Genomic DNA, 26,145 nt, shown 5'->3' with positions numbered 1-26,145 from the left:
GTTAGGTGTCTTGTGTCCAAATTTGGTGTCAATTCGTCCAGTGATTTTTGAGTTCTGTTAATCCCATAAACGAACATTACATTTTTATTTATATCCTATTATTATTATTATTATTATTATTATTATTTATTAATTTACAGTATTTATATACCACTTTTCTCATCCCTAGGGGGACTCAAAGCGGTATTATTATTATTATTATTATTATTATTATTATTGTATTGTCAAAGGCTTTCATGGCCGGAATCACTGGGTTGTTGTAGGTTTTTTCGGGCAATATGGCCATGTTCTAGAGGCATTTTCTCTTGACGTTTCGCCTGCATCTATGGCAAGCATCCTCGCTACCTCTGAGGATGTTTTGATGCTTCACCATCCTTGTGGGAGGCTTCTCTGATTTCCCTATATGGGGAGCTGGAGCTGACAGAGGGAGCTCATCCACACTCTCCCCAGATTCGAACCTACGACCTATCAGTCTTCAGTCTTGCTGACACAAGGGTTTAACCCATTGCCACCGAGGGATAGCTATGTTGAAGGATTGTATTGTTATTTTTTTATCAAAATATATTTATCTGTTAGGATAGTTTTATATCCTATTATTATCATTATTATTACTATTATTATTATTATTATTATTATTATTATTATTATTATTAATGTATTTATCCATCTTCAGTCTTGCTGGCACAAGGGTTTAACCTATTGCTACCACGAATAGCCATGTTGAAGGATTGTATTGTCAAAAATATATTTATTTATCTGTTAGGATATTTTTATATCCTTATATTATTTATTTATTTATTTATTTGCAGTATTTATATACCGCTTTCCTCACCCCTAGGGGGACGGTATTATTATTATTATTATTATTATTATTATTATATTGTCGAAGGCTTTCATGGCCGGAATCACTGGCTTGTTGTAGGCTTTTTTGGGCTATATGGCCATGTTTTAGAGGCATTTTCTCCTGACGTTTCGCCTGCATCTATGGCAAGCATCCTCACTACCTCTGCAGGTGAAACGTCAGGAGAAAATGCCTCTGGAACATGGCCATATAGCCCGAAAAAACCTGCAACAACCCATTATTATTATTATTATTATTATTAGTATTTCATCCAATGATCTCACATTGCAGTAAATATCCAAGGATTGTGACAGGTCACTAACCAAATTGTTGGGTTTTAAAGGGTGTTTTTCAATGAGAAACAATAACAAATGCATTAATTAGAAATGTATTGGTTGGGTATTTTTTCCATATTCCTTTAAAAGATTGAAGCCAGGCATTTTGTCAATCTGCAATAATATTATTCGGTGCAATACCGAGGCATTAAACCAAATGTGGGTGCCATCGGAGAAGGGGGAGCATTTGCTTGTTGCGTTAGTAATCAAGTTTCTGATGGATCGTTCTAATTTAAGCATAGGCATGTACGAATAGCACAACCCATCAGTAGAAAATCAGCAAAAACGGTATAAACAGCGAATAGAAGGGACATACAGGAAAGGTTAGACATTCAAAGCTGAGAAACGATTCCTACCAGGAGATATCAGTGAACAAACCTGAGTTTTCTTCCTGCAAAATCTCTGCTCTACCCATTTAACCATGACCCTTCCGTCAAGAAACGTGTGATACATGCATGGGATCAACCCATCATTTTTCATATTTCATCGTAGACCTGTAGGTTTAGCTTACAGATGGTGAATTGATGGGGGTGGGGAGAGATGTCTGTATTTTCTGAGACTTTATTCATCCTGGCACTATAGTTTCTCGGCACATCTGTGTTTTGGTTGCAAAGTGCTGCTATGCTTTCTCATGCCGTTCCTGTAAACATGGTCTAAATCAGGCAAAGGCAAACTTTCTAACTTGGGGGGTTGCATGCTAGCATTCCCTGCTAGGAGGACTGGCTACCCGGTGATGGGAGGAAGGAAAAAGAGAAGGAAGGAAGGATGAAAGGGAGGAAGGAGAAAGAGGGAGAGGGAGAGGGAAGGAGGGAGGGAAGGAAGGAAGAGGGAACGAAGGAAAGGCAAAAAGGAAGGAAGAAAGGATGAAAGGTTAGAAGGGAAAGTTGGATGGAAGGAAGGGAAGGAGGAAGAAAAGAGAGAAGGAAGGAAGGATGAAAGGGAGGAAGGGAAGGATAGAAAGAGAAAGAAGGAAGGGAGAGAAGGAGGGTGGAAGGAGGGAAGGAAAGACGAAAGGGAAGGAAGGAAGGAGGGAAGGAGAAAAAGGGGGTAAGGAGGAAGGAAAGAGGGAATGAAAGAAAAAAAGGGAGGGAAGGACAAAAGGGTGAAAGGGAAGGATGGATGGAGGGTTGAAAGGAAGGAGGAAGGAAAGGAGGAAGGAAAGAAGGAAGGAATGACAAAAGGGTGGAAGGGAATGGTGGGAGGGGAAAAGAGGGATGGGAGGGAGGAGAGAGAGAAGGAAGGAAGGAAGGAAGGAAGGAAGGAAGGAAGGAAGGAAGGAAAGAAGGAAGGAAGGAGGGAAGGAAGAGGGAAAGAAGGGTGGAAGAGAATGGAAAGGTAAGAGAGAAGGAAGGAAAGACAAAAGGGAAAGTAGGAAGGAAGGCAGGCAGGCAGGAAGGAGAAAGAGTCAGGGAAGGAGGGAGGGAAGAGGGAAGAAAGGAAGGGTAGAAGGAAATGGAGGGAGGGAAGGAGGGAGGGAAGAGGGAAGGAAGGAAGGGTAAAAGGGAATGGAGGGAAGGAAGAAGGAAAGAGAGAAGGAAGGAAAGACAAAAGGGAAGGGAGGGAGGGAGGGAGGAAAAAGAAAGGAAAAAGAGAGAAGGAAGGAGGGAAGAAAGAAGGAAGGAAGGGTGGAAGGAAGGAAGGAAGGAAGGAAGGAAGGAAGGAAGGAGAAAGAGTGAGGGAAGGAGGGAGGGAAGGAAGGTAGGGTAGAAGGGAATGGAAGGAGCGAAGGAGGAAAGAGAAGGAAGGAAAGACAAAAAGGAAGGAAGGAATGAAGGAAGGAAAGAGAGAGGGGGAAGGAAGGAAGGGTGGAAGGGAATGGAGGAAGGGAGGAAAGAGAGAAGGAAGGAAAGACAAAAAGGAAGGAAGGAAAAAGAGAGAGGGAAAGAGGGAAGAAAGAGGGAAAGAAGGGTGGAAGGGAATGGGGAGGTAAGAGAGAAGGAAGGAAAGGCAAACGGGAAGGAAGGAATGAAGGAAGGAACGAGAGAGAAGGAAGGAAGGAAGGGTGGAAGGGAATGGAGCAGGGAGGAAAGAGAAGGAAGGAAAGACAAACGGGAAGAGAAGAAAGAAGGAAAGAGGGAAGAAAGGAAAGAAAGAAGGAAGGAAGGAAGGAAGGAAGGAAGGAAGGAAGGAAGGAAGGGAAGGAAAGGAAGAAGGTATGAGGGAAGGACAAAAGGGTGGAAGGGAAGGAGGGAGGGAAGAGAGAAGGAAGGATAGGATGGTGGGAGAGAGAGGAGGGCCTGAGAAAAGAGCCCAAGGAGCAGCTTCCAGCCCTCGAGCCTTCGGGTTTCCCGATACTTGCCTTAGGGTCACCATAAATCAGAAATTACTTGAAGGAAACATCAGCAACAACAGTCCGTGAAATACAGATTCATATGCAAAGACCCTGAATAAGACTAAATAACATCACATCATCCATATGCATCGCCAACGGTGCTACATTATTTCAGTAAAGCTGTGTGCATTCATTTGGATCTCGTTTGAATGATGTGCAAAACAGTGCTGCTTTTCTGTGGCTGCAGCTGGCAAAGGAAGCCTGCCATTTCGCTCCATTTCGGTGGCTTGTTGCAGCATTCTGGCTAACTCCTTTGGCTTTTGAAGCAAGATAGGTCCCCTTACAATGCCATCTTTGGGGCATGTGTGGGTTGGCATTTGCTGAAAGGTGACAAACTTTTGTAACCATCTGTGGGGTTGCATTTCCTTCTCCCTTAAAGCCATTCCATATGCCACTGCACTGAAGCCTGGGGACTCATTTGCTCACCTCTAGCACAGCAAGGTGGCTTGCATCCATTTGTTTGGAAACAGCACATTTAGAATGGCTGTGGATTAGGCCCAAGCCATTGTGGGTTGCCTGGTGAGAAAAGAAAAGCCATTATTGCAAAATAAATCTCACCAAGTTGAAGCAGAAGCCACCGAGATATTTGATTGCGATCTAGCTGGAAAGGATGCAAAGCTACGATATTTCGTCAGGCAAGCATACAGTGAATACAAAATAAAGCCTTTTTATACATAAAACAGAGCTGTCAGTTTTGAATTTCCCGCTCCCCACCCCTCTGCCGGCTTGGCGTTAATTGGCTGGCGCTCTACAGCTGGGAGGAGGCTTGGCTGCCTCCTGAGCACCTCAGCCAATGGTTGAGCTTCTGCCGCCTCGGCCCCCTGGCCAATCAGGAGAGAGGGAGGCGGGACGAGAGGGAAACAATGAAGTCTTGAGTGGATTATGGAAATATGTGGTGTCCAATAGGGCTGGGCGGTTTCGTTCGTTAATTTCGTAATTCGTTATTAATTCGTATTTAAATTAGCTTACGATCCGATATTGAGCCATTTGGAATAGTGTGAGGAGTTAAATAGATTCGAAACAATTTTTCAACTTATTTCGTAATTGTTTCGAAATTGTTTCGAAATTGTTTCAAAATTGTTTCATAATTATTTCCGCATGCCTGGTGCAAGTTTTATAGTTGTTGTTTGTTTTATCACACCAACAGTCAACAACAGAGGGAGAGGGAAGCTTTAGAAGTTCCCCCTGTCCCATTTGGAAGTTTTTTCAGCATATTTTTAGCATATTTGGAGGTTTTTTTTAGCATATTGCGCAATTGCGTCCGCCATTAACGAATCGATTCAAAATTTATGAAATTTTGTATATTTTGAAATTTTTAAAAGGAAAATTTCAGAATTCTTTAAAGAAAGAAAACATGATGGACCCCTTAAAAACGAATCGAGTTTAGAAACAATTTTTTCCGTGGTTACCCAGCCCTAGTGTCCAAATGGCCAGCGATTCCTCAGAGGCCTTCAAGCCAGCCAGCTTATTGTCTTGAAGGGTGACAATTAGGGCTGGGCGGTTTCGTTTCGTTAATTCGTAATTCGTTAATAATTCGTTAATTTTTCCAATTACAAAACGATAACAAACCATCCTGGAGCAATTTTTTTAAAAAAACAAATTTTTAAATAGTTTTGTAAATGCTTCGTATTTCGTTATTGTATTCATTTCGTTATTGTTTTGAGGTCGTTTCGTTATTATTTCCGCATGTCTGGGGCAAGTTTTATGGTTGTTTTTTGTTTAATTAGTGAAAAAAAATTATAATATCACACCAACAGTCAACAACAGAGGGAGAGGGAAGCTTCATAAGTTTTTGGAGGTTTTTTAGCCTATTTCGCGGTCGCGTCCGCCATTAACGAATCGATTCGTTATTGTTTCGGAAATCGATTCATTAATGTTTTGTAATTTTTTTCGCATTTACGAAATTTCGTAAATATCGAACTTTTTTAAAGGAAAATTTTGTAATTATTTTAAATAACGAAACGCAAAAAACCCTAAAAAACGAATCGATTTTAGAAACAAATTTTTCCGTTGTTACCCAGGCCTAGTGACAATCAATGTTGGCCTGCATCAATAGGAGCATAGTGTCTAGATCTAAGGAAGTAATGCTACCCCTCTATTCTGCTTTAGTTAGACCACATCTGGAATATTGTGTCCAATTCTGGGCACCACAATTCAAGAGAGATATTGACAAGCTGGAATGTGTCCAGAGGAGGGCGACTAAAATGATCAAGGGTCTGGAGAACAAGCCCTATGAGGAGCGGCTTAGGGAACTGGGCATGTTTAGCCTGAAGAAGAGAAGGCTGAGAGGAGATATGATAGCCATGTATAAATATGTGAGAGGAAGCCACAGGGAGGAGGGAGCAAGCTTGTTTTCTGCTTCCTTGGAGACTAGGACGCGGAACAATGGCTTCAAACTACAAGAGAGGAGATTCCATCTGAACATGAGGAAGAACTTCCTGACTGTGAGAGCCGTTCAGCAGTGGAACTCTCTGCCCCGGAGTGTGGTGGAGGCTCCTTCTTTGGAAGCTTTTAAGCAGAGGCTGGATGGCCATCTGTCAGGGGTGATTTGAATGCAATATTCTTGCTTCTTGGCAGGGGGTTGGACTGGATGGCCCATGAGGTCTCTTCCAACTCTTTGATTCTATGATTCTATGATCTGGCAAGCCTGCCAGGATCCGGATTTTCCTTGAGCCGGGATATGGAGACAATGGGGCGATCTTGGTTGAAGTTTCATTTGAGGAAGTTTGAATGAGTAAACAACAGATCAGGACAAAGTGTGGCTTTCCGAAGGCCCTTTGTCCTGTTGAGATATGATCATTTATGCCAAGTGGGCATCTCCCTCTGGGGGGTCAAACTCCAAGCTCCAGGGTCAAAGCCCATTGTATTGCCAAAGCAAATATGTCCTTTGACAAGGTTCTTTTCAAACAGGAGATTTCCTCCTTCCCAGGGTCATTGAGAGTGGCTTCTTATATTTTTTATAAATTTCTTATAAAAGGGAACAGGGCAGAAGGGTCAGGCAAGGGTCATTCATAGGGTGCTTGAAAAGGTAAAGTTTCCAAAAAGTTTCTAAGAGTCCTTCAGAAGTGAAAAAAGTCCCATAGAAGCTCAAGAGAGTACATACTAGGCCTGGGCGGTTTCGTTCGTTAATTTTGTAATTCGTTAAATATTCGTTAATTTTAGCAATTACAAAACGATTACAAAACTTATTTTTAAACCCGGAAGTGTTTTTAAATATCGAAACGGCAGGCGCCAAAAAAATTTGTATTTCCGTCCATTTCGGAAATACGTAAGATGGCTTGGCTAGATGCTTGCTGGGAGCTCTCCTCTCTCTCCTCTCCTTAGCCAGTCAGAGGCAGAGCCTGAAAGAGGAGGAGGAGGAGAGGGCGGGGAAGGCGCCGGCTGAGCAAGCGAGCGAGAGGGCGAGCGACCCTCAGCGGGAAGGCGGCCCGTCCCTCCTTCCTCACCTTTGCAGTGGGTGTGCTTCGTTCTCCCAATTCCTTAGCGGAGGGCTGGGCTAGATGGCCTTTGGGGAGCCCTTCTCCCAATTTCGCATTGCTTCGGAGGAGCCGGGCCCGACTCGGGCAGCGCTTGAGGGCCCGCCAGAGTGAGTGCCTGCCTTCCCTCCTTAATAATAATTTCTCCTCCCTATTCTACTAAATTAATAATTAAATTAAAAAATATTGAAAAAATATTGAAAAAATATTGAAAAAAAAGGGCGCCATCTTTACAAAATGTTTTGTAAATATTAACGAAATTTCGTAAATACCGAACTTTTTTAAGGGAAAATTTTGTAATTATTTTAAATATCGAAACCCAAAAAAATCCCAAATACAAATCGATTTTAGAAACAAATTTTTGCGTTGTTACCCAGGCCTAGTACATACGTGTAAAGGGAGGTGATTTCTCAGTAATAAATGTGTTACCTTCTGCTATATATGAAACATAGGGCATAAAACCTTGATTAAATGTACACACTATCTGACATGGGAAGGGTCCCTGTTGTTGTTGTTGTTGTTGCTGTTGCTGTTGTTGTTAATGCCTTTGCAAATTAATCCAGTTCCTCATCTTGTGGTGACTCTCAACCATTATTTTCATTGCTACTCCAGAACTGTAATTTTGCTAATGTTATGAATCGTAATGTAAATATCTGATATGCGCGATGTATTTTCATTCACTGGACCAAATTTGGCACAATTACCATATACGCCGAAATTTGAAAACTGGTAGGGTTGGGGGGCACGACTGATTTTGTCATTTGGGAGTTGTAGATGCTGGGATTTACAGTTAACCTACAATGTTGTGGTGACCCAACCGTAAAATTATTTTTGTTGCTACTTGTTGCTACTTTATAATTGTAATTTTGCTACTGTTCTGAATCATCATGTAAATATCTGATATGCAGGATGTATTTTCATTCACTAGACTAAATTTGGCACAATTACCCGATATTCCCAAATCTGAAAACCGATAGGGTTGGGGGGCACGACTGATTTTGTCATTTGGGAGTTGTAGTTGCTGGGATTTATAGTTAACCTACAATCAAAGAGTATTTTGAACTCCATCAACAATGGAATTGAACCAAACTTGGCACACAGGACTCCTATGATCAACAGAAAATATTGGAAGGCTTTGGTGGGCATTGACCTTGAGTTTGGGAGTTATAGTTCACCTACATCCAGAGACCACTGTCGACTGAAACAATGATGGATCTGAATCAAACTTGACACGAATACTCAATATGTCCAAATGTGAACACTGGTGGAGTTTGGGGAAAATACACCTTGTCATTGGGGAGTTGTAGTTGCTTGGATTTATAGTTCACCTACAATCAAAGAGCATTCTGAACCCCACCCCCCACCCTCAACAATAGAACTGGGCCAAACTTCCCACATAAAACCCCCACAATCAACAGAAAATACTGTGTTTTTCTGATGGTCTTTGATGATCTCCTGACACCCCCTCATGTCTTCCGCAGGGGTCCCGACCCCCAGGTTGAGAAATGCTGTCTTACAGGATAGTGAGGTTGAACTAGATGGACCTTGTTATCTCTTCCAGGGGGCTTATGATTCTGGTGGTTTTCATGCTTAGTGGTGTGGTGAATTCACTCTGAATTTCATAGAATCATAGAGTTGGAAGAGACCTCCTGGGCCATCCAGTCCAACCCCCTGCCAAGAAGCAGGAATATTGCATTCAAAGCACCCCTGACAGATGGCCATCCAGCCTCTGTTTAAAAGCTTCCAAAGAAGGAGCCTCCACCACACTCCAGGGCAGAGAGTTCCACTGCTGAACGGCTCTCACAGTCAGGAAGTTCTTCCTAATGTTTAGATGGAAACTCCTCTCTTGTAGTTTGAAGCCATTGTTCCGCGTCCTAGTCTCCAGGGAAGCAGAAAACAAGCTTGCTCCCTCCTCCCTGTGGCTTCTTCTCACATATTTATACATCGCTATCATATCTCCTCTCAGCCTTCTCTTCTTCAGACTAAACATGCCCAGCTCCTTAAGCCGCTCCTCATAGGGCTTGTTCTCCAGACCTTTTATCATTTTAGTCGCCCTCCTCTGGACACATTCCAGCTTGTCAATATCTCTCTTCAATTGTGGTGCCCAGAACTGGACACAATATTCCAGGTGTGGTCTAACCAAAGCAGAATAGAGCATGGGGAGCATGACTTCCCTAGATCTAGACACTATGCTCCTATTGATGCAGGCCAAAATCCCGTTGGTTTTTTTTAGCTCATATTTCCTCATGTTTCTCTGAACTATCCAGTTTGCTGAACTCTTGTCTCCAAAATGGCCTCAACAACTTGATTAGTTCTTCTATGGTTCTATCTAACTCAAAATCGAAGTGGATTCCCCATCCCAGTGACATGGGAGCAGAGATAATTTTCAATGGTAAGCAAACAGTATTTTGGCACCCCCCCCCCCAACCAATCACTGATATATATTTTCTGTTCCTCATGGGAGTTCTGTGTGCCATATTTGGTTCAATTCCATCACTGGTGGAGTTCAGAATGCTCTTTGACTGTAGGTGAACTATACATCCCAGTAACTACAATGTCAAGGTCTATTTTCTCCCAAGAGCGCCTCAAGAGCACCCCTTGGCAAAATCAACTATACTGCAAATACTGGAGAGGTCACGAAGGGGTGTCAGAGGGGTCGCCAAAGACCATCAGAAAACACAGTATTTTCTGTTGGTCATGGGGGTCTCTCTGTGGGAAGTTTGGGCCAATTCTATCATTGTTGGGGTTCAAAACGCTCTTTGATTGTAGGTGAAATACAAATTCCAGCAAGTACAACTCCCAAATCTCAAGGTCTATTTTCCCAAAACCCTATGAGTGTTCACATTTGGGCATATGGAGTACCCGTGGCAAGTTTGGTCCAGATCCATCACTGTTGGAGCATAGATTGCTCTCTGGATGTAGGCGAACTTCAACTCCCAAACTAAATTCAATGCTCACCAAACCCTTCCAGTATTTTCTGTTGGTCATGGGAGTTCTGTGTGCCAACTTTGGTTCAATTCCATTGTTGGTGGGGTTCAGAATGCTCTTTGTTTACAGGTTAACTATAAATCCCAGCAACTACAACTCCCAAATGGCAAAATCAATCCCCCCGCCAACCCCACCAGTATTCAAATTTGGGCATACCGGGTATTTGTGCCAAATTTACTCCAGTGAATGAAAATTCATCCTGCAGATTATTATTTACATGGCGATTCATAATGTTAGAGTTATGGTTGGGGGTCACCACAACATGAGGAACTGTATTAAGGGGTCGTGGCATTAGGAAGATTGAGAACCACTGGCGTAATGGGTTGAGCCGCCCCTGCATCGGAGAAACAAGCTGATTATAACTGATCACCTGATCTATCTTGAAACATCATCAACAATTATCTGGAATCATCAAACACATTCACTGAGATCTCTCACTCTGTATATCTATTTACTTCCCACCTTCTTTATTTCCTGCCCCAACCCAGTCACCTTTTGGAACCAACTAGAAATATCCGACAGGTTTCCAAGCTCATTGGGATGTGAAGCCTTTTACTCTTGTCTGGAACTGAAGGGTGACATATGTTTCGTTTCTTCAATCTCTGAGTCTGACCTACAGAGCTGCTAACTATAGCTATGGGCTTGGTTTTCGACTGGTACACAATTTTCTTTTTTTCTTTCCACCTTGTCATTTGAGCAAGACTGTTTTCCCTCATCTTCCGTTGCTGAATCACAGCGGATGAAAGAGGGAAAAAAAAGCCAGATTCTCTGCCTACTTCCTATGCATTTCTAATCTTAACGGAGATCAGATCTTGGTCCTTCAACCATGGAACATGCTTCTGGAATTCTGATTTTCCCAGCACACAATTTGTCTTTTAAAGCCTCCTGCATTTCTTATCTGAAGCTAAACAGAATCCGACGCAGAGCACCAGTGTTTTATCTCTTTGCTTGATCCCAAGCAGGGGCGGCTCGTCCATTACGCGAAGTAAGCAGTCGCAGAACACTTTTTTTTTTGCCAGGGGCGCAGAGGCGGCTCTGTAAATGCCCCTCGACCGCCACTTGAGGAGCGCCCCCTCAGCTCACAACAGCCCTAGCAGTCCGGGGGGAGCCTCGGTTTTCTTGCCTCGCTTCCGGGCGATCCTCTTCCCAAAGGGGCCGGGCCGTTGAGCCTTGCCTAGCCCCTCTCGTTCCTGCTCCACCTGGCCACCAGGTGCACAAGCAGAGCCGGCGCTCAATCGTTCTCTGCGTTCGATCCCTTCCCCATGACGAGCTCCCTTTGCCGATCCCCCAGCGCTCCACCTGCCTCCTCTCCTCTCCCCAATCCGTGGGTGGGCCAAGGGGCGGAGCCGCCACGCCTGGCCCTCTTCAGGTCCAGAGGCGTGTCTGAAGACCCCAGCATGCGCACCAAAAGTTGCCTCTTCTCCCGACTTTCTCTTCAGCCATTGGGACCAAGAGAGAAAGAGAGAGAGAGAGAGAGAGAGAGCCCCTCCGGCTGGAGGTATCTCCCACCTCCGCTCCCTCCTTTGTTTTTGCGCCTACCTTCAGGAAAGGTGAGCATCTCCACCTCTGTCTCTGTCTCTCTCTCTCTTGGTCCCAATGGCTGAGGAGAAAGTCAGGAGAAGAGGTGACTTTTGATGCACATGCCGGGGTCTTCAGGCACGCCTCCGGACCCAAAGCGGGCCAGGCAAGAGAGCAAGTGCGGCAAGTGTAGTTACTGGGATGTATAGTTCACCTCCAATCAAACAGCATTCTGAACTCCACCAATGATGGAATTGAAACAAATATGGCACACAGAACTTCCACGACAAACAGAAAATATATATCAATGATTGGTTGGGTGGGGGGGGCGCCAAAATACTGTTAGCTTACCGTTGAAAATTACCTAGGGCTGCCTCTGATCCCAAGACAGTGTTTCTCAACCTTCCTAATGTGATGACCCCTTAATACAGTTCCTCATGTTGTGGTGACCCCCAACCATAAAATTATTTTTTGTTGCTTGTGCTGGTACAGCTGTTCCAGGGGATTGAATTTCCTTTTTCTTTCTTTGCTTGTTTGCATGAATTCCTGTAGGCTATGCAATTTGGTAGCTTCCTCCAGGTTGCAGTTATAGGGCCAGCATCCTGTCAATCATCATTGCAGCCTTTAGATCCGCCCCTTTCCCCAGGGTTTTGGAGGGAAAAGAGAACCTTTAGCTCAGGCTTTACAGTGAAGCCTTACAGACGGGACATTGTGAGCTTTTCTCTCTCCCACCTGTAAAAGGCTTTGTTTCTCACAGCAAACTTCACTGGGGAAATATAGTTTTCATACAATCTATATATATAAATCTGTTAGGTTGGTTCAACGGGACAGCAAAACTCCACAACCCCCCAACGAAACTTAACCAAAATTCCCATGCCCATAACACAACCCACAAGGTACAAACATATCTACTCAAAATGAAAAACAACACAACAACACACTCACAAAACGGCAAAACAACTGAGCATGCGCATTGGCGCCCAGCCGCAAGTTCCCTGGCGCGCACGCACAGCCTTCCAGCCAACGTTCCCTCTGCGGAAGCCATGCCCACTCCAAGCCCCGCCGCGCTGCTTCCCGCACACACACACACACACAACCCCACGCTCCATCACTCCCCCCGCCGCCGCGCACACATACACAACCCCACGCTCCATCACTCCCCTACCGCAATCTTACCTCCTTTTACTTCACGCCACCTCCAAACCCCACCCTGCCCCTTCCTGCCCTGTCAAAATCCAGGAAAGACAGGAAGGAAGGAAAGAAGGAAGTAAGAGAAAGGGAGGTAAAGAAAAAGGGGGAAGGAAGGAAAGTTAGAGAAAGAAGGAAGAAGTAAAGGAAAGAAAAGGAAAGATGGAAGGAAAGAAAAGAGAGACAGCAGAAGAGAAAGAAAAAGGGAGAAGGAAGGAAAGAGGTAGAGAAGGAAGAAATGAGAGACAGAGGGAGGGAAAGAAAAAGGGGGAAGGAAGGAGAGAAGGAAAGAAAAAAGGGAATGAAGGAAGGAAAGAGGGAGTGAAGGAAGGGCGAAGATGTAGAGAAAGAGGGAGGGAAGGAAAGAAGGAAAGAGAGAAGGAAGAAAAGAGACCAGAAGAGAAAGAAAAAGGGGGAAGGAAGGAAAGAGATAGAGAAGGAAGAGGAGAAGGAAAGATGGGAGAGAAGGAAGGAAGGAGGGAAAGAAGGAGAGAAAGAGGGAAGGTTGGCCACAGTAACGCGTGGCGGGTAAAGGTTGTTATTTCTATTATTATTATGATGCTATTCTTCCTATGAGACCCTTTTAGGGGGAATGGGAGAGGTGTCAGGTCCCAGAGGCAATGCATTGCATTATTGTTATTGTTATGATGGTGGTGAAATAAAAGGAAATAAAAAGAGAAAGAAGGAAGCAAACAGGGAGGGAAGAAAGGCAAAGGAAGAAAGGGGGAGAGAATGAAGGAAAGAGAGAAGGACGAAACCAAGTAGTGAAAGAAGGAAAGAAAGAAAGAAAGAAAGAGGTAGAGAAGGAAGAAAGGAGAGAAAGGGGGAGGAAAAGGGGGAAGGAATAGGTAGGGACCTCTCTTTCATAATAGTCCAGATATCTACCTCAACTTTGATAAGTTTCACTATAGGCCACAGCAACGCGTGGCAGGGCACAGCTAGTATATTATATTATTAGCATATTACAATATCAGTATTATATATTACTATATCGCACTATATACCATTATATTGTAACATTATTAGTAATATTACATGTAATGTAAATATATAATTATAATTATAATATCGTATTATTATTACTAGTATTATATTGCATTACATTATAATATTATAAATATTATATGTATGTACAATATAATATATTATATTATTAGTAAAGACAAATACTAAAGAATTGGGCCAAACTTCCCACACAGAACCCCCATGAACAAGAGAAAATGCTACGTTTTCTGATTTTATTTATCTTGTCAGGAGCAACCAGACAGTTGTATTACATTTTTAACAAAACAAACAAACAAACAAACAGACAAAACACAAAGTTTGCAAGCTTGGTAGTTGATTAAATGTCCTTTGACCAGTATCTGGCCACTTGGAGTGCCTCTGGTGTTGCTGCAAGAAGGTCCTCCATTGTGCATGTGGCAGGGCTCAGGGTGCAATGCAGCAGGTAGTCAGTGGTTTGCTCCTCTCCACACTCGCATGTCGAGGATTCCACTTTGTAGCCCCATTTCTGAAGGTTGGCTCTGCACCTCGTGGTGCCAGAGCGCAGTCTGTTCAATGCCTTCCAAGTCGCCCAGTCTTCTGTGTGCCCAGGGGGGAGTCTCTCATCTGGTATCAGCCATTGGTTGAGGTGCTGGGTTTGAGCCTGCCACTTTTGGACTCTCGCTTGCTGAGGTGTTCCAGCGAGTGTCTCTGTAGATCTTAGAAAACTATGTCTAGATTTAAGGTTGGCTCTGCATCTCGTGGTGCCAGAGTGCAGTCTGTTCAGCGCTTTCCAAGCCGCCCAGTTTTCTGGGGAATCTCTCACTGGGTATCAATATGTGTATAAATATGTGAGAGGAAGCCACAGGGAGGAGGGAGCAAGCTTGTTTTCTGCTTCCCTGGAGACTAGGACGCGGAACAATGGCTTCAAACTACAAGAGAGGAGATTCCATCTGAACATTAGGAAGAACTTCCTGACTGTGAGAGCCGTTCAGCAGTGGAACTCTCTGCCCCGGAGTGTGGTGGAGGCTCCTTCTTTGGAAGCTTTTAAGCAGAGGCTGGATGGCCATCTGTCAGGGGTGATTTGAATGCAATATTCCTGCTTCTTGGCAGGGGGTTGGACTGGATGGCCCATGAGGTCTCTTCCAACTCTTTGATTCTATGATTCTATGATTGAGGTTCTGAGTTTTCGCATGCCACTTTTGGACTCTCGCTTGCTGAGGTGTTCCAGCGAGTATCTTTGTAGATCTTAAGAAAACTATTTTTGATTTAAGTCGTTGATGTGCTGGCTGATACCCAAACAGGGGATGGGCTGGAGATGTCTCTGCCTTGGTCCTTTCACTATTGGCTGCTACTTCCTGGTGGATGTCAGGTGGTGCAATACCAGCTAGAGAGTGTAATTTCTCCAGTGGTGTAGGGCGCAGACACCCCGTGAAAATGCGGCATGTCTCATTAAGAGCCACTTCCACTGTTTTAGTGTGGTGAGATGTGTTCCACACTGGGCATGCATACTCAGCAGCAGAGTAGCACAGCACAAGGGCAGATGTCTTCACTGTGTCTGGTTGTGATCCCCAGGTTGTGCCCGTCAGCTTTCGTATGATATTGTTTCTAGCACCCACTTTTTTGCTTGATGTTCAGGCAGTGCTTCTTGTAGGTCAGAGCACAATCCAGGTATTTGGGTGCGCTGCAATGCTCCAGTGGGATTTCTTCCCAGGTAATCCTCAGAGCTCAGGATGCTTGTCTGTTCTTAAGGTGAAAAGCACATGTCTGTGTTTTAGATGGATTAGGGATCAGCTGGTTTTCCCTGTAATACACAGTAAGAGCACCTAGAGCAGGGGTCCTCAAACTAAAGCCCGGGGGCCAGATGCGGCCCTCCAAGGTCATTTAGTCGGCCCTCGCTCAGAGTCAACCTAAGTCTGAAATGACTTGAAAGCACACAACAACAACAACAATCCTATCTCATGAGCCAAAAGCAGGCCCACACTTCCCATTGAGATACTAATAAGTTTATATTTGCTAAATTGTTCTTCATTTTAATTATTGTATTGCTTTAAGTGATTTTTGCACTACAAATAAGATATGTGGTATGCATAGGAATTCATTCATGTTTTTTTCCAAATTATAATCTGGTCCTCCAACAGTTTGAGGAACTGTGACCTGGCCCTCTGTTTAAAAAGTTTGTGGACCCCTGACCTAGAGCTTCGGAGAGCTTCTGTTCAACCATCTCAAAAAGAATGTATAATATCACAAAGGACTACCATCTCACCCGCCTCATAGGAAACCTGCTACAAAACAGGAGCTTTTTTGTTGAGTTCCAGGGCCAGAGAAGCAGATGTCTTCACTGTGTCTGGTTGTGATCCCCAGGTTGTGCCAGTCAGCTTTCGTATGATATTGTTTCTAGCACCCACTTTTTGGGTGCCCATCATGTTTTCTTATGGGCTTTGGTGACTCCTCTGACGCCCCTCCTCACAACCGACCCCCAGGTTGAGATACGCTGTCCTGCGTCTTGCAAGTACCATCGAAGCTTCTAACTCTGTGTGTTTTCCTTCTAGGAAGAACTAAACCAGCCTTTTTCTTGTCTTGTTTTGTTTCTTCCAGCAGCATAAGGCAAGCTTGGCTTTCAAACGCTAACCTTTTCTCCTTGCTTTGCTTTCTTCCAGAACCACAGCTTAAAGGCATTGTAACGAAATTGTACAGCCGGCAAGGGTATCACTTACAGTTGCAAGCAGATGGAACGATCGATGGAACCAAAGAGGAAGAAAGTACCTACAGTGAGTATTTACTTATAGAGGTGGGATTGTCCAGTTGGCTGGCACAATCTGCTCCTCCATATGAATGGCCTTTGGAAATCAAGGGTTTCCTAACAATCAATCCGTTGTGTGCGTATTTGCTCATTCCAACTGGAGGAGCAAAACAATTGAGTCTTCGATTGACTCGCAGAGGTAGTTAGCGCCCGCTGCAAAACCTGTCCAAATGTTATCTCCATGGAGATCTGGGGCGGTTTGTCACTTTGCTTTGGATTAGGGTTTTGTTTTTCTCCTCCATTATTGTTCTCCAGCCAGGAGAAGTTCCTCGCCCCCTCGTTTTGCCTGACACAATCCTCGTTCCCAAAAAGCACACATCAGACACAAATGAGGAGGGAAACGAGAAAGTCATCCATAAAGGAAATTGCAAATTTTCAACCCCAGGGCTGAGCTGATAGACTTGATGAATCCCATCCACCACAACCAGGGCCACTAAGACTTGATCTTCATTGCCACACAGTGCAGTTTGAACTGCATCATGTGGTCAGTGAATAATAATAATAATAATAGTCATAGTGTTTGGTTTCTATGTTCTGTGTATATTGTTTATATGCTTTGATGTTGTATACTTTAATGTTATGTTGTTTATTTTACTGCAATTTGCATTTTTTGTATTGTGATTTGTGCTGAGTCCCCAGCAGAGCAGCACAGCGCAAGGGCAGATGTCTTCATTGTATCTGTTTGTGATCCCCAGGTTGTGCCAGTCAGCTTTCGTATTATATTGTTTTTAGCACCCTCTTTTTGCTTGATGTTCAGGCAGTGCTTCTTGTAGGTAAGAGCACGGTCCAGAGTGACTCCCAGGTATTTGGGTGCGCTGCAATGGTCCAGTGGGATTCCTTCCCAGGTGATCTTCAGAGCTCGGGATGCTTTTCTGTTCTTGAGATGAAAGGCACATGTCTGTGTTTTAGATGAGTTAGGGATCAGCTGGTTTTCCCTGTAATAGGCAGTAAGAGCACCTAGAGCTTTGGAAAGCTTCTGTTCTACCATCTCAAAGCTCCCTGCTTGAGCAAAAATGGCACGATCATCAGCATAGATGAAACTCTCTGTCCCTTCTGGCAGTGGCTGGTCATTTGTGTAAATGTTGAACATGGATGGAGCGAGCACGCTCCCCTGAGGCAGGCCGTTCTTCTGTTTCCGCCATCTGCTTCTCTGGCCCTGAAACTCAACAAAAAAGCTCCTGTTTTGTAGCAGGTTTCCTATGAGGCGGGTGAGGTGGTAGTCCTTTGTGATATTATACATTTTTCTCAGGAGGAGGCGGTGGTTCACAGTATCATAGGGGGAGATGGTGGCGGGGTATAAATAAAGTTTGTTGTTGTTGTTGTTGTTGTTGTTGTTGTTGTTATTATTATATTAATAGGAGTCCCCGGTAGTGCAGTGGGTTAAACCCCTGTGCCGGCAGGACTGAAGACCAACAGGTCGCAGATTTGAATCCGGTGAGGGGCGGATGAGCTCCCTCTATCAGCTCCAGCTCCTCATGCAGGGACATGAGAGAAGCCTCCCACAAGGATGATAAAAACATCAAATCATCCAAGCATCAAGGCTGTTAAGATCTTGACTGCATCCTTGCAGACAGCCAATTCTCTCACACCAGGAGTCACTCCTGACAGGACAAAAAAATATTATTAATAATAATAATAATAATAATAATAATAATAATAATAATAATAATTAGTTAGGCAATCCCTCGTAGTCAGAGGAAGATGTTCCTCCAGCGTCGGTGTTCTGACGGTGGGTCCGTAGTTGACTGTGGAGCCCAATTCTTGATCTGCATCTTCTCCCACAGTGAGGGCATTGGTTTACAGGTGGAAGGTGGGGACCACCGGGACGGTCGGGGTTGTCTTGATGTGCCTTTTTCTTGGCACATTTCTCTCTTTCTCCCTCCATTCGTGCCTCTTCAAATTCTGCAGCACTGCTGGTCACAGCTGACCTTCAGCTGGAGTGCTCAAGGGCCAGGGCTTCCTAGTTCTCAGTGTCTATGCCAGAGTTTTTAAGGTTGGCTTTGAGCCCATCTTTAAATCTCTTTTCCAGTCCTCCAACATTCTGTTTTCCGTTCTTGAGTTCGGAATAGGAGCCTCGGGTGGCGCAGTGGGTTAAAACCCCTGTGCCGGCAGGACTGAATAGCGACAGGTCGCAGGTTCAAATCCGGGGAGAGGCGGATGAGCTCCCTCTATCAGCTCCAGCTCCTCATGCGGGGACATTAGAGAAGCCTCCCACAAGGATGATAAAAACATCAAATCGTCTGGGCATCCCCTGGGCAACGTCCTTGCAGACGGCCAATTCTCTCACACCAGGAGCGACTTGCAGTCTTTCAAGTCACTCCTGACATGACCAAAAAAAAAATTAGTTTGGAATAGAGCAATTGTTTGGGAGATGATGTAACCAGTCCAGCAGAGATGATGGCGGAGGACCATTGCTTCAATGCTGGTGGTCTTTGCTTTTTCAGCACGCTGGCATTTGTCCACCTGTCTTCCCAGGAGATTTGCAGGATTTTTCAGAGGCAACACTGATAGAATTTCATTGCCTCCTAAGCATCTCTTTTGGGGAGTGCTATCACAGTCTCCCCAGGAAAAATAGTCTTTATATTGTCTGAATCAAAAAGGAAATTGGCATCCGACCCCGGTTCTCCATCTCAATGAATCACCACAAGATGGTTTGCTGATGCTTATTCCATTTCGAAGGGCCATGGAAGATTCCCAAAAGCAAATACGCGCTCTGAAATGAAGTTTAAACATTTCCCAAATGGCTCTTGCAGGAATATTTGCCGAAAGCCAGAAAGGCTAATATCTCTCTGTTTTCCTCCTAGCTTTGTTTAACCTCATACCTGTGGGACTGCGAGTGGTGGCCATTCAAGGCGTCCAGACAAAACTGTACTTAGCCATGAACAGCGAAGGATACTTGTACACATCGGTAAGTCCCCGCTTCCTCTCTTTTGGCTCGTTGATCTGCCTTTTGTGTGTCGTAAACCCGGCCTCTGAAATAATGGAGAAGGCATTGCTTCTCGGATCTGGCTTATTGTAACATGTTCCTCCGGCAAATAAAAGGGAACGACAACTAAATCTCTTTCCAGGAAGCTTACAATATCCATTTGCCTGGTTGCCTATGGAGGGTCGGCAGAAAGATAAGCAGGGAAATCTTGCATATTGAAGGAGAGATGTGCTTCTGCTTGTGTTTGGAGGCTGTCGTCATGTTGCTGTGGTACTAAGTAAAAACGCATTATATTCTGTGGACTTGTTTGGCACGCAGGATAGTTTGTTTATGTGTCTTTCTCCGGGATTCATCTGAATTTGGATCCTATTTCTAGAGTAAATAAGACGGTATTCAACAGAAGGCAAAGCTGTCATTCGCAGAGGCGGCCCTAGATAATTTTCAAGTGTAAGCAAACAGTATTTTGCCCCCCCCCCCCCCACCAATCACTGATATATATTTTCTAGGGCTGGGCGGTTTCGTTTCGTTAATTCGTAATTCGTTAATAATTCATTAATTTTTTCAATTACAAAACGATAACGAACCATTCTGGAGCAATTATTAAAAAAACCGAATTTTAAAAAACATTTTGTAAATGCTTCGTATTTCGATATTGTATTCATTTCGTTATTGTTTTGAGGTCGTTTCGTTATTATTTCCGCATGTCTGGGCCAGTTTTATGGTTTAATTAGTGAAAAAAAATTATAATATCACACCAACAGTAAACAACAGAGGGAGAGGGAAGCTTCAGAAGTTTTTGGAGGTTTTTTAGCGTATTTCGCGGTCGCGTCCGCCATTAACGAATCGATTCGTTATTGTTTCGGAAATCGATTCGTTAATTTTTTACCATTTACGAAATTTCGTAAATATCGAACTTTTTAAAAGGAAAATTTTGTAATTATTTTAAATATCGAAACAAAAACAAAAACCCAAATACAAATCGATTTTAGAAACAAATTTTTCCGTTGTTACCCAGGCCTAATATTTTCTGTTCGTCGTGGCCATATTTGGTTCAATTCCATCATTGGTGGAGTTCAGAATGCTCTTTGATTGTAGGTGAACTATACATCCCAGTAACTACAACTCGCATATGTCAAGGTCTATTTTCCCCCAAGAGCGTCTCAAAAGCACCCCTGGGCAAAATCAACTATACTGCGAATGTTTACTTTGCGTAATGGCTTGACCCGTCCCTGGTCATTCGTTAGTTTTGGCTGGTGCCATATCAGACTTTTTAATCATGTCAGAAGTGAATTGAGAATACAGTTATAATGTATAGAAAAACCACGAAAAAAGTTAAAAACTTGGCATGACTCTGGAACTCTCTCCCTCTGAAGGCCAGAACCACCCCATCCATCCTAGCATTTAGGAAACGGGTGAAGACGTGGCTGTGGAGTCAGGCCTTCGAGGAATGAGACAACACCATAGGACTCTGGATGGAAGTGGATATAGATCCATCTTAATAGGACGACTGACCACTGTAGTTTTATATTTAGTGTTTTTAAAGTTGTTTTGTAATTTGTGATATATGATATTTTAATGAATGTATATGTTTTTATGGCTGTAAACCGGGCTGAGTCCCTCGACGAGGTTGAGAAGCTCGGTATACAAAACTGTGAAATAAATAAATAAATAAATATACTAAATTTCCTTTGACCAGAAGCTGGCCATTTGGAGTGCCTCTGGTATCCCAGTTATATCCTACCTTGTTCATGCCCAGCATTATTTTTTAAATAGGCCAACGACTTAAATCTAGACATAGTTTTCTAAGATCTGCAGAGAGACTCGCTGGAACACCTCAGCAAGCGAGAGTCCAAAAGTGGCAGGCTCAAACCCAGCACCTCAAGCCATGGCTGATACCAAATGAGAGACTCCCCCCTGGGCACACAGAAGACTGGGCGACTTGGAAGGCGCTGAACAGACTGCACTCTGGCACCACGAGATGCAGAGCCAACCTTCAGAAATGGGGCCACAAAGTAGAATCCTCGACATGTGAGTGTGGAGAAGAGCAAACCACTGACCACCTGCTGCAATGCAACCTGAGCCCTGCCACATGCACAATGGAGGACCTTCTTGCAGCAACACCAGAGGCACTCCAAGGGGCCAGATACTGGTCAAAGGACATTTAACCAGCTACCAAACTCACAAGTTGTGTATTTTTCTGTTTGCTTTGTTCTGTTAGAAATGTAATATAATGGACTGGTTGCTCTGACACGACAAATAAATAAAATAAATAAATAATAATAAATAAATAAATATTTTTTAAATTTTTGAATTATTACATTTGGCCCAGCCATAGGTTTTTAAATGCTTGTGTGTTGCTGCTATTGTTTATTGTTTATTTTTGTTTATGTGATTTATATTAATAGTTTTGTATTGATAGTTTTTGTTATTGCCTTTGTTTACTGATGTATTGTGGGCTTGGCCTCATGTAAGCCGCACCGAGTCCCTTGGGGAGATGGTAGTGGGGTATAAATAAAGTATTATTATTATTGGGTTGTTGTAGGTTTTTCCGGGCTATATGGCCATGTTCTGGAGGCAATTTTTTTCTCCTGATGTTTCGCCTGCATCTATGGCAAGCATCCTCAGAGGTAATGAGGTCTGTTGGAACTGGGAAAAATGGGTTTATATATCTGTGGAATGACCAGGGTGGGACAAAGGACTTTTGTTTGCTGGGGCTAGCTGTGAATGTTTCAGCTGATCACCTTGATTAGCATTCAATGGCTTGGAAGCGCTTGGGGGGAATCTTTTGTTGAGAGTGATTAGATGTCCTTGATTGTTTCCTCTCTGTTGTTTTGCTGTTGTAATTTTAGAGTTTTTTTTAATACTGGTAGCCAGATTTTGTTCATTTTCATGGTTTCTTCCTTTCTGTTGAAATTGTCCACATGCTCGTGGATTTCAATGGCTTCTCTGTGTAGTGCTGGACCACTCTCACAACCACCATGTCAGACTACACAGAGAAGCCATTGAAATCCACAAGCATGTGGACAATTTCAACAGAAAGGAATAAACCATGAAAATGAACAAAATCTGGCTACCAGTATTAAAAAAACTCAAAAATTACAACAGCAAAACAACAGAGGGGAAACAAACAGGCACATGAAATGACTCTCAACAAAAGATTCCCCCCAAGCGCTTCCAAGCCATTGAATGCTAATCAAGGTGATCAGCTGAAACATTCACAGCTAGCCCCAGCAAACAAAAGTCCTTTGTCTCACCCTGGTCATTCCACAGATATATAAACCCATTTTTCCCAGTTCCAACAGACCTCATTACCTCTGAGGATGCTTGCCATAGATGCAGGCGAAACATCAGGAGAAAAAAAATGCCTCCATAACATGGCCATATAGCCCGGAAAAACCTAAAACAACCCATGGATCCCGGCCATGAAAGCCTTCGACAATACATTATTATTATTATTATTATTATTATTATTATTACTAACTGTACCCTGCCACGCGTTGCTGTGGCCCTCAGATAAGAGAGGAATTCCAGTTGAAGCAATAGACAGAAGGGACAGATGAAAGGGACATTGATAGATGGAACAGAAGGTAGATGGATAGAACATAGATAGGTTGGTAGGTAGTAGGTAGATAGATGTGTAGATCGAGTGTTGAGTTTTTTTAATACTGGCAGCCAGATTGTGTTCATTTTCATGGTCTCTTCCTTTCTGTTGAAATTGTCCACATGCTTGTGGATTTCAATGGCTTCTCTGTGTAGTCTGACATGGTGGTTGTTGGAGTGGTCCAGCATTTCTGTGTTCTCAAATAATATGCTGTGTCCAGGCTGGTTCATCAGGTGCTCTGTTGTTGTTCATTCGTTCAGTTGTCTCTGACTCTTCGTGACCTCATGGACCAGCCCACGCCAGAGCTCCCTGTCGGCCGTCACCACCCCCAGCTCCTTCAAGGTCAGTCCAGTCACTTCAAGGATGCCATCCATCCATCTTGCCCTTGGTTGGCCCCTCTTCCTTTTGCCTTCCACTTTCCCCAGCATCATTGTCTTCTCCAGGCTTTGCTGTCTTCTCATGATGTGGCCAAAGTACTTCAACTTTGTCTCTAGTCTCCTTCCCTCCAGTGACCAGTCAGGCTTTATTTCCTGGAGGATGGACTGGTTGGATCTTCTCGCAGTCCAAGGCACTCTCTGCTATGCTCTGCTATGGCTGAATTCTCTGGTTGGAGTAGTCTGCAGTGCCTTTCATGTTCCTTGATTCGTGTCTGGGCAATGCTGCTGCGTTTGGTGGTCCCTCTGTAGACTTGCTTCATGGTATACGGTAGACTTCTGCAGAAGTGAGAGGATCCCTCTTGTCCTTTGCTGAACGTAGCATTTCTTGGATTTTCTTGGTGGGTCTGTAGGTAAACTTCCCTATGCAGTCAGTGGTTCCCTTGATGTATGGCAAGAACCATTTTCCTGTGGATGTATCTTCATCTCTACTATCGTGGCTTGTTCTCGGTCTTGCAGCTCTTCTGATGTCTGAGGTGGAGTCTCCATTGGCCTGTAGAGCCCAGTTGAGGTGGTTCACACAACACACAAAATCTGGCTACCTTTATTTAAAAAAACTCAAAAATTACAACAGCAAAACAACAGAGAGGGGGATGCCTGGCTCGAGAGCAGTACGTGTGAAAAAGATCTTGGAGTCCTCGTGGACAACAAGTTAAACATGAGCCAACAATGTGATGTGGCGGCAAAAAAAGCCAATGGGATTTTGGCCTGCATCAATAGGAGCATAGTGTCTAGATCTAAGGAAGTAATGCTACCTCTCTATTCCGCTTTGGTTAGACCACACCTGGAATATTGTGTCCAATTCTGGGCACCACAATTGAAGAGAGATATTGACAAGCTGGAATGTGTCCAGAGGAGAGCGACTAAAATGATAAAAGGTCTGGAGAACAAGCCCTATGAGGAGCGACTAAAGGAGCTGGGCATGTTTAGCCTGAAGAAGAGAAGGCTGAGAGGGGATATGATAGCCATGTATAAATATGTGAGAGGAAGCCACAGGGAGGAGGAGGGAGCAAGCTTGTTTTCTGCTTCCCTGGAGACTAGGACGCGGAACAATGGCTTCAAACTACAAGAAAGGGGATTCCATCTGAACATGAGGAAGAACTTCCTGACTGTGAGAGCCGTTCAGCAGTGGAACTCTCTGCCCCTGAGTGTGGTGGAGGCTCCTTCTTTGGAAGCGTTTAAACAGAGGCTGGATGGCCATCTGTCAGGGGTGATTTGAATGCAATATCCCTGCTTCTTGGCCGGGGGTTGGACTGGATGGCCCATGAGGTCTCTTCCAACTCTTTGATTCTATGATTCTATGAGAGTAAACAATCATGCACATCAAATCACCTCTCAACAAAAGATTCCCCCCAGGCACTTCCAAGCCATCAAATGCTAATCAAGGTGGTCAGTTGAAACATTCACACCTAGCTCCAGCAGACAAAAGTCCTTTGTCCCACCCTGGTCATTCCACAGATTACTGTATTACTGTATTACTTTATTTTCCAGATCAGCAGACTGGGCCACAGCAATGCATGGCAAGGGACAGCTAGTAGTTATTTTATATTTTGGCGTAAGTTAACTTTTAGAGGTTTTTTTAGGAAAATGAGGGTTAAAAGATTTGTAAAGCAGGTTGCTCCTGAAAGAAGAACTACCTTGCTTATTAAAAATGTACATGTCTGGGTAGATCCTTGGTAAACACCCTCAAAGTGGGTCATTTTGTTACAGCTGCATAACTTTGCATGCATTTCCTCCTGATTGTTCTTTGAGTTTAGCATCAAACACGGTCCTTGTTTGCTTTACCAGAACATCAGTTTGGAGTTAAAAAGGGTCACAGCAATGCAATTTGAAAAGGGCTCCGGTGCATCTGTCCTTTTGGAGCGGAGTTTCAAAAGCCACTGAATCGAGGCTGAGATGAAATGTAGAGTCCGACCCTGCTGCTCCCTTTCGAAAGATGAAACAGAAGCAAATGGTTACCAATAGCAAAGTTGTTCTTCATGCATATATCCTTGTTTAGGAAAGAGAGAGAGAGAGCAGGTACTTTCGAAACATGAAAGAGAGGAAAAAACATATTCCAGGGAAATGCAGCGGTTTGCAGAATTGTAAGATCTTTTGAACTCCCACCATGAAATAAAGAGTCAGACACAAGAAAATGGATCTAAAGGGCCATTTTCTGACCTATTTATTGAAAGAACTTGTAATAACCTATAGAGAGAAAAACTGTAAAAATGCAAAATATAATTAGGTTCTTGTGGGTTTTTTCGGGCTATAGGGCCATGTTCTAGAGGCATTTCTCCTGACGTTTCGCCTGCATCTATGGCAAGCATCCTCACAGGTAGTGAGGTCTGTTGGAAATAGGACAATGGGTTTATATATCTGTGGAATGGCTGGGGTGGGGCAAGGAGCTCTTCCCTGCTGGAGCCAGATGTGAATGTTTCAACTGACCACCTTCATTAGCATTTGAAGGCCTGGCTGAGCCTGGGAAAATCCCCTGTTGAGAGGTGTTAAGATGTACCTGGTTGTTTCCTCTCTACTGTTTTGCTATTGTAATTTTAGAGTTTTTTAATACTGGTAGCCAGATTTTGTTCATTTTCATGGTCTCTTCCTTCCTGTTGAAATTGTCCACATGCTTGTGGATTTCAATGGCTTCTCTGTGTAGTCTGACATGGTGGTTGTTGGTTTGGTCCAGCATTTCTGTGTTCTCAAATAATATGCTGTGTCCAGGCTGGTTCATCAGGTG

General features: G+C 43.8%; 1 protein-coding gene across 5 annotated transcripts in view; it reads left to right on the top strand.

Annotated features, from left to right (window-relative positions):
* Positions 1-26,145, top strand: part of FGF13 (fibroblast growth factor 13) — a 385,345-nt gene that overhangs the window by 302,610 nt on the left and 56,590 nt on the right. For all 5 annotated transcript variants that reach the window (XM_060756433.2, XM_067471654.1, XM_060756434.2 and 2 more), the window contains 2 exons: positions 16,320-16,430; positions 19,267-19,370. In XM_060756433.2, the coding sequence (XP_060612416.1) occupies positions 16,320-16,430; positions 19,267-19,370 (215 nt within the window). The remainder of the gene's footprint in view (positions 1-16,319; positions 16,431-19,266; positions 19,371-26,145) is intronic.

This window comes from Anolis sagrei, chromosome 10 (assembly GCF_037176765.1).
Source record: "Anolis sagrei isolate rAnoSag1 chromosome 10, rAnoSag1.mat, whole genome shotgun sequence".
Lineage (NCBI taxonomy): Eukaryota > Metazoa > Chordata > Lepidosauria > Squamata > Dactyloidae > Anolis > Anolis sagrei.
This window is presented reverse-complemented; position numbering and strand designations above follow the sequence as displayed.